At 35.2% G+C, this 15120-nt stretch overlaps 1 protein-coding gene across 1 annotated transcript; it reads right to left on the bottom strand.

Annotated features, from left to right (window-relative positions):
- Nucleotides 1-12414: 12414 nt before the first annotated feature.
- LOC141628646 (F-box protein At5g03100-like) lies at nucleotides 12415-14916 on the bottom strand. Its single transcript, XM_074441755.1, has 3 exons — nucleotides 13744-14916; nucleotides 13228-13410; nucleotides 12415-12973 (listed from the first exon to the last, which is right to left on the bottom strand). The coding sequence occupies exons 1-3, from the start codon at nucleotides 14812-14814 to the stop codon at nucleotides 12644-12646; spliced, it is 1584 nt and encodes a 527-aa protein (XP_074297856.1). The 5' UTR covers nucleotides 14815-14916; the 3' UTR covers nucleotides 12415-12643.
- Nucleotides 14917-15120: the final 204 nt, after the last annotated feature.

The raw sequence follows: 15120 nt of genomic DNA, 5'->3' as shown, positions 1-15120 counted from the left end.
GAAGTATACAGATTATTTCCCACAAGTGGTATCAGAGCCTTTGGCTACGATTTTAATCTTGATGATTTTCATAAAAATTGTATGTAAACATAACCTGATTTTCGAAAAAAATTAGGGTTTCTTTTTTTTGATTCGAAAATTTTGATTGTGCCGTTTTTTTTCATTTCTGTTTGATGATATTTTTCCCTTCTATTTTTCATATTATAGTTTATAATCAGTTAAAATTATCATATGAAGAATTGGTAGTTTTTTGATTTAATGCAGATTAAGTTAAAATTAAATGGAATCATCATGTTTATGATAAAAGGATTGTTTTTGCTATATAGTTTTTGGCATATAAATTGATCATGTTTATTATTTCATATGCTAATCATGTGCTTATAGCAAAGGTAAACAATTTATTCATCAAATCTTGTTTTAGGGCATGTTTGCCGCAAAAAGAAAAAAAAATATTAGGCATTAGGGTTCTTTTTTTTAAAACCGTGATTTTTTTTTTCCGTTTCTGTACTGTTCACGTACAACAATAAAAAAAAAATCCGTTTCATCTTGTTCACGTACGCAAAAAAAAAAAAAAAAATTCCGTTTTAGATCTTTTTCACGTACATGACTATAAAAAAAAAAATTTTTTTTTTGGAAAGTTTTTTTTCCCTTGTTTTTCCTATTTACCTAATTAGAATAGGAAAGGAGATGTTTTTTTTTTTATTTTTTTCAGCCGTGACAAATAAAAAAAAAAAAAAAGGGACTTTTCGTTTTTTGGCTGAGTAAAATTTAGAGAATTGGATTTTATTTTTCTTTATTTTGGCCAATTAGTTATTGTGAATCGGTTCACAATTTAATGATACCGAGTTATTTTAAAGCGGTTTAAAATTTTTGACGGATAGAATTCATATTACAAGTATAATATGGATTAAGTATGAAATTAATGTGATTAAATTGCGGAATTGTCACTTAATTTAATTTAAATAGGTGGTTTTGATAAATTAATCAACATAATTTATTTATTGTATTATGTATGTTTAATTTAATTTTAGTTGATGCTTTTAATAATGTTGAATGAATTGAATGAATGAATTTTATTTACGTATTTAATTTTGCAATCGGTTGTAATTTGTAATACTTAGTGTGGCCTTAGTCAATTATGTTTTCGTAATGAAGGAAACATAATTTTTATGTAATTATGAGATCTCGAATCTCCTTTATTTTAGTTTTGGGTTTTGAAATTAGAATGTAATTAATAGGTCAATTATGTAATTTTAATTATTGTAATTTCAAAGAAGACTAAAGATGAAGATTCAAGCTCACTCCCGCTACATGGATCAAGATGGAACATCAAGACAAGCTTCTCGGGTCCAAGGATGGATTCCAAACTTGTATTTATTGTTCATTTTGATAGGATAAGCCACACTAGGACTTTTACTGTTTTTTTTACGTTTTTCATTTTATTGTTTTTCATTCACATGCTAGTAATTGCATCATATTCCGCCTAAAACCAAACCACCTACTACTAAAATGCATGAAAATTGACTCATATAGGTTGTATGTTAGTTTTCATGGACATGCAGATGTCACAGTCTTTAAGCCATCACCTTAGTTTAAATCATTCTCGCATGCTAGATTATAGTTCACTTAAAATGAATTAAAAAGTTGATGGGATCTTCCTCTAAAACGGAAATTGAGATTAGTCTTTATAAGGGCAAACATCTATGAATCCCTTCTTCGTCGGTAGGCCTAATATGACCCCTTCTACGTTGGGTAAGTAGTTGTGTTGACTTAGTTTACCTCAACATTGTAGTCCGAAGAGTTTCTCGTGATTATGATGGACTAAAGATAGTATTTACAGAAATTTATCGACCAAGAATTCTAACGGTAGAATTAGCTAAAAGGTTAGCTTATCAATTTACAGATAATTGAGTCTTGGAGTCATTTATATAATTTTTGAGGGAGGTCAATTGTATAAATGTTTTTGAGTCTTCGCGTTATGACATTAGTTCATTAGACTTAAAATAAAAACGATGCATGCTTATTATTTTATTCTTCTTTCGCAGTGTAGAACACGCTTATTATCAATAATACTGTTACAACAAATGGCTGGAAATAACGCAATCCCAATGCCTAGTGCCACACTAGATCGTTCGTCCTGGCTAAAAATGTTTATGGACCAAATGAATCACCACTCGATCAAGAATGATGGGTCCAATTTTGGATCGGGAGGCGGCACTACGGAATGTCCATCATGCGACGGTAAGCTCGGGTATTTAATCGAGCCAATACCGGTCAACCTGTGCCCAAATGCAAGAGCCGACGAGTCATTTGCTTATAGTGACTTCGTTATGGAAGCGGGTGCGATAAAGAACGTACTCATCTTTGCAATGGAAACCAATTTGCAGAGACGCTTCATTGCCCAAGGTGCAAACAAGATTTTCACCACGCTCACTAACGAATTCTCAAAGGCACCGAGAATCGTTACATATGAGCATACTTGTCGCTTCTTTGATGCGAAACTCCAGAAGGGCCAACCGGTTAGCCCACACATTCTTCACATGATTGAGAATGTCGAGAAACTGGAGTCACTGAATTGTAGAATCAGTGAGAGCATTGTCATTGACCGAATGCTTCATTCTCTTCACGATGGTTTTGCCCTTTTCAGCGCGAACTACTACATGAATGACTTGAAAAAGAGTCCTCATGAGCTACACTCCCTTCTCGTACAGACCGAGAAGGATATGAAATTGAGTGGGAGCATGAAGCAGGATGTTCTCACGATTCACAACAAGAGTAAAGGTAAGGGCAAGGCTCATGGCGACCTAGCTGTAGGTAAGCCAAAGTTTAAGAAGCCAGGAAACGGTAAGAGTGCGCCTGGTGAGACTAGTGGCTCACAGGGCAAGACAAAGAGCAAGGGCGGTGACATAGAGTGCCACCATTGTCACAAGACTGGACATTGGAGGAGGAACTGTCCCGTCTACCGTGAGGACATCAAGGCAGCCGCGTCGTTCCTGTTGGTATGTCATCTTATATTCATATGATTGAGATTAACCATGCAAGTTTCGAACTTGGGTACTAGATACTGGTTGTGGTTCTCATCTGTGTAATCATTTGCGGGGCCTAAAGAACATCATACCTCTCGAAAAAGGTGATGTGGACTGCGAGTCGGGAATGGAGCACGAGTAGTCACCTCGAAGGGAACATATGTAATCCAACTCCCTAGTGGTTTTGAGTTATCTTTAAATAACTGTTACTATGTACCCAGTTTATCTAAGAATATTATTTCTGTTTCCGTACTTGATAAAGACGGTTTTACATTTTCAATAAAGGATAATAGTTGTATTTTCTCTTTTAATGAAATGATTTATGGCAAAGCAGTTTCCATGAATGGAATTTACATCTTAGATCAAACCACGGAAGTATTACACATGAATAATAAGAAATTAAAGGTTGGTGACAAAGATCAAACCTATCTATGGCATTGTCGAATGGGACACATAAATGAGAAACGCGTAAAGAAACTCGTCGATAATGGGACTATTCCCTCATTCGGATTTTCTGCATATGGCACGTGTGAATCATGTCTCATTGGCAAGATGACTCGAATTTCCTTTAAAGGTGTTGGAATGCGCGCTAGTGACCTATTAGGACTCATACATACGGACGTATGTGGACCTATGTCAATTACCGCTAGAGATGGCTATAGATATTTTATCACTTTCACGGACGATTTGAGTAGATACGGATATGTCTACTTAATGAAGCATAAAAGTGAGTCCTTTGAAAAATTCAAGGAATACCAGAATAGGGTACAGAACCAACTGGGTAGAAAGATTAAAGCACTCCGTTCAGATCAGGGTGGCGAATATCTTTCAAATGAGTTTGATCAACACCGAAAGACTCGTGGAATCGCTCTACGCTTAACTCCACCGGAACACCTCAATTAAATGGTGTATCCGAACGGAGAAATCGAACCTTACTTGATATGGTTCGATCCATGATGAGTCACACAAAGAGTGCTGAATCATTATGGGGTTATGCTCTTTTGTCGGCCGCTCTTATACTTAACCGAAGTCCGTCTAAAGTCATCGACAAGACTCCATATGAAATGTGGAAGGGAACGGTACCTAACTTGTCCTTTATTCGGGTTTGGGGCTGCGAGGCTTATGTCAAGTGGAGACACGAGGATAAGCTCGGCCCGCGATTGGTCAAGACATACTTTATAGGTTATCCAAAAGAAACATTTGGTCATTACTTCTATTCGCCTACCGAACATCGAGTTTTTGTTGCGGCTAGTGCGACGTTCTTAGAGAAAGAATTTCTCGAAAACAAGACGAGTAATAGAACCTTCGAGCTGTCGGAGATTCCAGAACCAACGACCGAGGAACAGATGGAGGAAGTTGTACCTCCAACTGATGATACGGTTAATATTCCTGAGGAACCTAGGAGGTCGGGTAGAGTCTCTCATCCTCCGGACAGATACATTGGTATGGTCGAGGAGAATGACGTTTTACTTCTAGAAAGTAATGAACCCGCAACCTATAAAGGTGCTATGGCCTGTTCCGACTCAAAGCTATGGCTCGAAGCCATGCAATCCGAAATGGACTCCATGTATGAGAATAACGTATGGGATCTAGTTGATTTACCTAATAAGGTAAAACCTCTACAAAGGCAAATGGCTTTACAAAATAAAGCGTTACGTAGACGCGCAACCGATATCTATAAGGCACGACTTGTGGCAAAAGGTTTCACTCAAGTGCAAGGATTGCATTATGATGATATTTTTGCACCTGTAGTCATGCTACGTTCCATTCGGATAATCTTAGCGATTGTCGCATTTCATGATTATGAGATTTGGCAAATGGATGTAAAAACCGCCTTCTTAAACGGTTATTTGGAGGAAGAGTTGTACATGGTGCAACCCGAAAGTTTCATAGATCCTAAACATCCTAAGAAAGTATGCAAGCTTAAGCGTTCCATTTATGGACTTAAGCAAGCTTCTCGGAGTTGGAATCATCGTTTCGACCAAGTGATAAAAGAGTATGGTTTCACTCGATCGGTCGAAGAACCATGCTTATATATCAAGTCGAGTGGGAGCAAGATTGTATTCTTGATATTGTATGTCGATGACATACTCTTGATTGGGAATGACATTCCTCTCCTTTCTTCGGTTAAAGAATGGTTGAAGAACCATTTCCAGATGAAAGATCTGGGTGAGGCACAGCGTATTTTAGGAATCCGTATCTACCGAGATAGATCACGACGGACGTTATCACTTAGTCGAGTCTTATCTAGATAAGGTTCTTGAGAGGTTCAAAATGACCAACTCCAAGAAGGGGAACCTTCCTATGACGACCGGGATGCGATTGAGCAAGTCTCGATCATCCACGACGCCTGAAGGTATTGAGCGCATGAATCGTGTTCCTTATGCTTCTGCAATAGGATCGATCATGTATGCCATGATATGCACACGTCCAGACGTGGCATATGCATTGAGTATGACGAGTCGGTACTAAAAGACTCCAGGTGAAACACACTGGATAGCAGTCAAAAATATCCTCAAGTACCTACGGAGGACTAAGGATTGGGTATTGACTTATGGAGGCGATACTAAGCTATGCGCAACCGGTTACGCAGATGCCAGCTTCCAAACGGATCGAGACGATTCAAAATCTCAGTCCGGGTTCGTCTTCACTCTTAATGGTGCTGCGTTCAGCTGGAAGAGTTCCAAACAGAGTGTTGTAGCAGATTCTACTACTGAATCCGAGTACTATGCCGCTTCGGAGGCAGCAAAGGAAGCGATATGGATGCGTCAATTCTTACAAGGGCTTTCGGTAGTTCCTAGTTCGAATGACCCGATCACCATCTATTGTGACAATAGAGGTGCCATCTTCCAGGCTAAGGAGCCAAAGTCTAGCAACAAATCTAGACATGTACTACGGAAGGCTTACCTGATCCGTGATTACGTGGAGCAAGAAGAGATAGTGATTGACAAGATTGCGACGGATGACAACATCGCAGATCCTCTCACCAAACCGTTGAATTATGATAAGCATGTAGGGCATGTTAATTCCATGGGAATTAAACATGTTCCAAAGTTGTAGTACTTGATTATGGATTTGATACATTATCTTTTTCATATACTATTTATAACTTCATCGTTTTATTATTATATTTTGTTTTTCATGTGGATTGTACTGACAACATTGAACGCCACAAAGTGAACTGAATTACATTATATTTGTTTTGGTCCGTAATCGCCAATGTGAGCTGATAACTCCGGCTATTATATTGTGCAGTCGATTGATGGTGGGTTCAACGAGCCATAAGTCAATTTTTATTTGTGACAACGGAATGGAGTCCTAAATGTTTAATAACATTCGGTGCCAGCACTACTACAAATACAGGCTATAACAACGGTCAAAACCCGTTGTTATATAAAAAAGCGGACGTTGTTAAAGCGTCCGTTGTAAAAGGTTTTAACAACGGTTGGTTTTCTTAAGGAAACCGTTGTCAAAAATATTAACAACGGTTTTAAGTATAAAACCCCGTTGTGGAAAGTGTGACTCAATTTTGGGGGGAAAGTTATAACAACGGGTTGTTTGTAAATAACCGTTGTTGTTTGTTCTTAAAAAAAAAAAATAGATAAATATTACTAGCTATAAATATTAAAGCATCCTTTACTAACATATTAAAGCATCCTTTACTAACATTCATTAATTGAAACAACATGGCAATGAACCCTAATTTTATCAACAACGAAGAATGGCTTACACAAACGATTGAAGATGATGGGAAGGTTCTCGCCAAGGCTTCCACTGATCAACACCCATTAATCAAAGCATCCCTTGAACATCAACGGAATTATTGGATTAAGAGGCGTGAAGCAGTCCGGCTTGTCAACAAAGCCTCATCATCATCATCATCATCTTCATACCCTCGTCGGCCTCTTACTCGCAACTTGGCTGCAGCCAGAGATATGTTGAGTTGTACTCTTCCAACCTTATCTCCACATGCAAGTCGTGTCCTTGCATATATTCAATCTGTTATTGCAAAATATGAAGCCAATGACCCGGAAGTTAGCGGTATACCAGAGTGGCGTGATTGGTGGCAGGTTGAGAAGCGCTTTTTACGCTTAACCGGGGTTGTTCCGGCTTATTATACATCTTTTGATTTCTGATAATTGCTGTAATGTATTTGGTTTAAAATTAAATGAAATGATCATTTTGAAAGTGTTGAGTTATGCTTGTTTGATTTGCTTCCATTTTTTCAACTCCATAGATCAGTCATCATCAAGATCCAGATTATTAATTAAAAAACAACTCAACCCACACATTGCTTAGTATAAATACATTGCATTATCTCAACTAACATGCATTTCCATTATCTCAATATATTCTCCAAACCCTAACTGCTAAAACAAACTCCAAATAAATTAACCCTCTCCTTAATCTTTCAAAACAAACTCCAAACTCCAACAAAATGAATGATATCATCCTTAAGACTCTTACTATGCTCGATCCGTACTGAAGGACGCCAAAGAAGATGGAAATGAAATAATTAGAAACACATACATGGAAATGAAATAATTAGCAGATGCTGAACGGAACCTAATGGTCGATAAAAACACATACATGGAAATGCAATAATTAGAAAAATAAAATAATGACGATGAAACAAACCTAATAATTACAGAACGTACGTAAAGAGACGATGAAATCAACAGTGACGGCGAGAAGATAAAGCGACGATGAGAAAGTGTGTGTTTTGTGTTTGTGTTTGGCTTTCTTCTTTGGTTTGTGTTTGTGTATTAAGGTTTGTGTTTTGTGGCTGCAGCAGACTTGTGTTTGTGTGGTTTATAGTATGGAAGGTATTGACAACGGTTATGAAACAACAACCGTTGTGAAATATGTTTTAACAACGGTTGTAAAAAACACCCGTTGTTAAATAAGTTTTAACAACGGGTTTCAAAAATAACCGTTGTGATTAATTTTCACTAACTTTGCGCCAAATTATTAACAACGGTTGTGCATGTGTTACCCGTTGTTAACACTAATAACAACGGTTTTTATAACCATACCCGTTTTAATTTATTTTAGTAAAATTCGCGCCACACATTCTACAACGTCTATTGTGATTTTTGTGAATAATCGTTGTTAAAGGGCCGTTGTGGTTGCCTGTATTTGTAGTAGTGCGGGTCGTGGGTAGGACATCCATTGTGTTCCTAGAGTCGATTCTTTTGACTATCAACTGTCTCTTGAGATTAAGACAGTTTTTGGGTGACTTTGGTTTCTTTCTCACGGTATACTGTAACTGGGGCTAAGTAGATCTTTTCTGGGTCATTTCATACTGTGCTTACATCTGCAAGATTTGAGTTGAGGAAAATATCCATCCCTTATCAGGTATAGTTATTTCTCAGGGCCACTCGAGGAGTTGTAACTGAAATGCATGGCCATGCTCGAATGTTGATTCGTTTATCAGTTAAGTTACTCTCTAGTCGGGAAAACCACTCTTGATACTGATCGCTTGTAAAATACGACCTTTGTGAATTCGGATTTGCAAATTGTTTTACATTGAGTGGGAGAAATTTTAAAGGATATGAGAATCGGTTATCGCACATACACTTGTGAGGACAAGTGAGAGTTTGTTGGAGCTGGTGTCCTCCACAAATTAGTGTGATAACATTTGTAAATCTCTTACAGGTTCACAAGGGTATACTTCGTATATTTAATCAGTTGATTAACGTTTACCTAATAACGGTTGGCTTGCTAGAGAGTTTGACGTTATTATCATACAGATGACGGTGATCAACTGGTCCCTAAAGGTCACACCTATAGGGCGTGTTTGAGAAATGTGGTTATAGAAATATAATTACATTGATGCCCAAAATGACTAAAAAGGTAGTCAATGTGTTGATGAGATAATTATTTAATGAAAATTAAATAATATTAAGTTGAGACGAATTAACTGTCAATTCGTAAATTAAATATAATAAGTTATATTTAATTAAATATATATAAGGTTAGTTTGAAAGAATTAATCTGTTAAATCGTAGTTAAATATAATCAGTTGTATTTAATATCAACAAGTTGAATGTGTCATAGTGGTAATAGTGAGGGTACACAAACCAAGAGGTCATGGGTTCGATCCTCACTAGATGACAATTTAACACACTTTATATATTTTTGGAAAGACCAAAAATAAGGAAATTTAATTCCTTATTTTCGGATCACATTGGCCGAAATTAGGAGATGTAAATCTTTCCGAATTGATTTCGGATTTCGGTCTATATAAAAAGAAAGGTGGAGAATTATTTCTAACCTAATTCTTTTTCTGACCTAGCCTCCTCTTTCTCATCACAAAACACAAAGACAATAAAATTTTACAGAAAATTTTAGATTGATTTCTAGCATAATCAAAGGGTATATCTTAGATCGTCTTGGGTGCAACTAATAGGTGAATATCAATTTTGATATTGTTCTTAGGCCAATTTTGCAAGGACCCGAGGTTAATTCTAAATCTTTTTACTTATGCTTATGTATTTTATTTTATGACCGTAGATCATCTTTATTATATCGTTATAATCCTTCATGTTAAAGGGAAGTATACAGATTATTTCCCACAATGAGATCACAATAAATTACAACCGAATCGATATTCCCATACATTTCGGGTAATACCAATTAAAAAACTAAGGTCATACTAAGTAAAAATTACATAATTAAAAAATTACATAAAATAAAATTATGTCAATCATAAATAAAATGCAGCATTATAATATGTATGAACATGCCTAATTTTATGTTAAATCGCCTTTAAGGAGCCAATATCATATATTAAACGGTTTTTACGGATTTGCGTGATTCAACCTTTTAAAATCACAATAAAATACATAAATTCATATTTATGTACAAGTTAATTACCCTTACCAACTTAGGACTCAAAATTAGTCTCCACTAACCATTTGACTATAATTAACTTATATTTCTTAAAATTGTTCATTAATGGACTCAAAATTACAATAAAATGCTATAAACTCCAAATAAATCATAAAAATTTCAAATAAATTTGAAATTTGAAATTTAAACTCATGAAAAATATGGAAAAAATACCATGACACTCATAATGTTCAAAAAACTTAGGTTAAAAATTTTGAAATTTATCGGGAAAAACAATGTTGCGGTTTATCGGATTTATCAATTATAATCATAAAAACATGAGAAAAAATTATATTCATCAACTTTTAAATTTTAGATCTGAAAAAGATAATAAAATGCAACATGTGACGTTTTTCCTTAGTCATGAAGTATGTTTTAGCAATTATTCACTAATTAAGTCACTATTTATGCTATTTTTCATCAAAAATTCATAAATCATGCATGAAGACTTCATTATAGCCTATTATTTTACACACATCTTGAAAAATTGCATGTGACAACATACTAAATTTATATGACCAGATTCGAAATTTATCTCATATTAACCCATTTTCATTTAAATCCGATTTTTATCATGAAAAATCCATATTTCGAGCATCAGAACTCCAAAAATTATGAAACTTTACAGGTCATCTAAATATAATCTATGTGAAAACATATCCAAAAACCACTATAAAATTCAAAGTTTAGCTAATTTTAGTCCGAAAATGACATTTTAATCATAAAATCACATTTTTAATGCCATTATTATATAAGATGAACAATAAAATCCATAAATTAACCAAAAAATCCTAAATACATTTTAGGATCAGAAAATTTAACATGCATAATTTATTTCGTGATATATCATAATAACACAAATTTACAAGTTTTATATGTTAATCGTATAACTCGGAAAAACTATAACCGATTTGCATGCACACAACCAAAGGCTCTTGATACCGCTTGTTGGAAATATATATCTCATTACCATACATATTCATATATATTTTAATTTTAATTTAGTCATAAAATTAAAAGATGATCTTATGCATGCAAACAATAAAAGAATAAGAAAGAAATCATCATCTTACATTGAAGATTTCGGATTATTTGGGCATAAGTGAGTTCTCCTACTCACTTGTTCTTGAGCTTCCTTAAATGGATGAACAAGGATTCAAGTAGAGAATCTCTCCCAAGGAATAATACCCAAAGTAACAACTTAATAAAATTAATATTATTATTACTAGAACAATATTAATTTTGTATAAAATTGACCAAAATATTATTTTGTTCTCTCAATATTTCGGTTAAGAGAAAGGGAGAATAAGGAAGAATTTATCTCTCTAAAAACTCTTATTTTAGATGAATAGAAAATGAATAATGCACTAATGTTTTAGGTAGTGTATATTAGGTAAAAATTAAGGAGAAAAAACCCATGGTTTTCTCCTCTTAAAACCGGGTGGAAGGGGGAGGTAGTGATGCCCAATGCATGATCAAAGTGCTCTTCACAATAACCACTAGGTATGCATGGCTAGGTATTAGGCAAATGATTATGTTTACCACTTACTTAATCAACATAATATTTTCCTAATATCACCCCTAATTTCGGTCCTTATAGTGTAAAATGGAAAATCCATTTTACACATTATTTTGTCAATTTGTCACATGTAACATGTCATGTAAAATTGTTATGTATTTTTAACATATTAAAAATCAACGCATTAATAAAAATACGTCATATACAAAATTGACTTAGTAATTCATAATTACTTGTACCAAAATATTTTACCAATTATAAATCACAACATCTTGTATTTATAATAATTTATTCATTCAAATGCAATTGTTTCCTTAAACAATAATTTCATCTAAGCAATAAAACAATTCAATTGCTTAGACCGTATCTTATTTAATCAAATTACAATGAGACACGTAAATATTACTTCCAAAATCGTCCGTCAATTTTAAGTAATTTAATTAACCCGTATCGTCATACGATCAATTAAATGATCAATTAAGAGTGTTACCCTTTAGGTATGACCTAAGGGGATCAACTGATCACCACCGTCGCACGACAGTAATGTCAAACTCTTGTCAGCCAATTATATATCTATATGTGTGGACCAGTTGACAGTAAAATATCACTTCGCAATTGTATTCTTTAGAATGAGACACACATATTCCAACAACTGTAAGAGTATAATCATCTATGTCTACCATGTTTACATGGTCCGTCTCGCACTATTTTGTGTAAGACTGTCTTTGAGAAAACTTGAGATCAGCCGCCATCTATTGATTAGACGTTACACTTAATAGCAAGTAAAACCGAAAATGCAACCCTTGGGCAAAAGATGGCTAAGGCATATTCTCAGAGCATTAGAATAAGAACACGAATTATTAGGAAAATGTGGTAATAATTATGGGGCAAAGATGATTTTATTCACCTTCAAAAAAAAAAACTATTGCATGACTTGAACATCTTGGACAACTTATCCATAATCATCTACATTATTTAAAACGATTTCACAATTTAACAATTAGTATTGTGAGTGAAACAAAATATCCAATTCTTGAAGAAATAACAAGACTAAGAAAAACAAGGGAACATGGCCAAAGCCGTTACTGCCTCTTTCTCAGTTGATAGTTATTTATGTTCGAGATTTCCCTCATAAAAAAAACACACAGTAGCTAATAAATTAGCATTTGGGACTGAGGGAGTATTCCAAACACCATGTGTGAGATTACAATAGTAAAACTCTGGCATGATGCGAACATCTTGGACAACTTAGCAATTTCAGCATTATTTGAAACAAACTTGAATGCCGTAAATCTGACGACCGAGATTGTCGGTAAGTGCCTTCACCTGCCTTTAACACCAATTTCTCCAAGACCTTAGCATGGTCGAGCACATACTCTGCTAATTCCGTCATGTACTTCGTCTCCATTATGTCGAATAACCTTATGAACTGTACAACCTTGAGGTGCTGCCATGGATTGTTGAAAGCCGCCCTTTCCGATGACTTCCAATAGTTTTCACAATTAAAGTCTTTGAGCACGGTTGGGTTTTCTACCTGATCAAAACAACATGAGCATTGAACTTAATCACCCTTCTCCCCATTTTCTATGTTCTTCCCATTTGTTTTTACACGGTCTCTAAAATGGTACTTTGACTGTATTAATGAAAAAAATACAGAGTAATATTTTGTGAAAGACTTTTTGATAACAAGCTTTGACAAAAAAAATAGAGATGTGAAGAACAAAAGGAATGCGAGGCCAGAGTATAACAATTATTATGTAATACGATTATACGAGAGTAATAGATTACCTCATGATAATCGAGGTGAGGTTGGAACGGTTCCGTATCAATGGTTAATCTCTCTAAGGAGTGTGCGCTCCGCAACAATCTGGCAATGCCTGGTATGCTTCTTTCATTTAATGAAAGAATTTCCAAAGTCTTGCATTGTAATGGTATTGTAGGCTCACCTTCCAACTCACAAATAGATAGAACCTAGAAACATTGTATTATTTAGAATATAGATGACAAAATATAAAAAAAAGTAACCAAATGACTCTCACGAGGTGAGTATTCAACTAATTAGTTGGTGTGAGTGGTAAGAGCTCTCATCTCTTAAACAAGTGGTCAGCAGTTCGATTACTGACGATTCTTGCGAATGATAAAACCAAACTAGAGAGGGGTTCACCCATTAAATTGCCCTGATTACCCGAAGGAGATTGCCTCAGCTGTCAGTAGGGAATACTCCTGGTCAAAAAAAAAAAGCCCAACAGACAAAGAAGGTGATACCTAGACTCGATAAATTTATACTAAGTAGTAAGTACTAACCTGTGTGCACCAACTCCCCAATGATAATTTCTCGACATGGCTAATATTTCGAACAAGCAGATGCATCATCTTTGAAGCAGCGTCGCTTAAATTTAGATTGTAATCTCTATGATAGACATCCAATTTAGAAGCATAAAATCGGAAATTCACTTGTACCAGTGAAGATACGTCTTTTAACCGGCAATTCTGCCATTCCATATAACCCGAAATCTCTAAGCTTCTAATATTTGGACCCGAAATCTCTAACGATTTATCACTTCTATCAGCATCGTCATCGTATCGGTTGCCACAGTAATTGATCACAAGATTTCTTAACTTACAACTAGAAGAAACATTAATCCGACTAAAACCCGCACAATGCGACAAATTAAACGACTCCAGTCCCGGACTACCCTCAATAATCTTATGAATCTTTTCATTAAACAAGTTTCTGATATTTTCTAAGCTCAATTTCTTCAACGATTTCCAAAAAACCGAAAAATGACCCCAATCGAATTTCGAAGCACTAAGACTTAATTCCTTCAAACTATCACAAGAGAAAAAACTATGAGGCAAAGGATACGAGTTTTCGTATCTATCAATTTCAAGCACGAGCACTTCAATTTGCTTATTAACTGCACATTGTAACCACAAATTAGTTGGCGGTTCGAGATCGTTGTAACCCTCAATTTTGGCTAATGAAAGTGTGTTAAGTTGCCCTTTATGTAGCATCAGAGTATTAGTAATGAATTCATTACTACTCTTAGGGGAAAACGTTAGTACTGGGCTTGAAGCCCAAAGGTAACGCCATCGTTTCGACAAGAGTTGGGTTTTCATGGCGGTTTCGACAGGCAATAGAGATAATATTTGTGTGATCAATGCATCAGGTAAATTGGTTATGCGGTCTACGTAGGTGCGTTTGATCCGCTTTCGAGGCGATTCTTGTTCATCGCTTGAATAAAAAGGATCAAATACTGGCAATTCGTGCTCGTCTTCTTGTTCATCGCTTGAAATAAGGTAATCGGATTGTTCTTCGGAGATATATTCATGATTTAGGGAAGAATTACGAGAATCATTGGAACTTGAGTCCATGATTGAAGAAAATTGTTTCGGAACTCTATCTTGGGTAAATCGTAGGGTTACTATATATTGCCCTAATATACTGGTAGTCTAGGCTTTGGTTAAACCCTAATTTGGTCTTTTTCCCCAAGTATTCTTTTTTTTTTTTTTTTTGGCATGAAGATGCAAAATGAACCAACAAATCTCGGTGCAATAGTTTATCGGAAGTTCCCATTGTTTGATGATTGATCATGAAGCAAAAAGCATGCGAGTGAATCAACAAATAAGTTTGTTAATATTCCTCCAAATTGGATCTTCAACTATGGAGAGGCTCTTAAT

Source organism: Silene latifolia, chromosome 2 (genome assembly GCF_048544455.1).
Source record: "Silene latifolia isolate original U9 population chromosome 2, ASM4854445v1, whole genome shotgun sequence".
Taxonomy (NCBI): Eukaryota; Viridiplantae; Streptophyta; class Magnoliopsida; order Caryophyllales; family Caryophyllaceae; genus Silene; species Silene latifolia.
The sequence above is the reverse complement of the archived record's forward strand: the minus strand, read 5'-3'. Positions and strand labels throughout refer to the sequence as shown.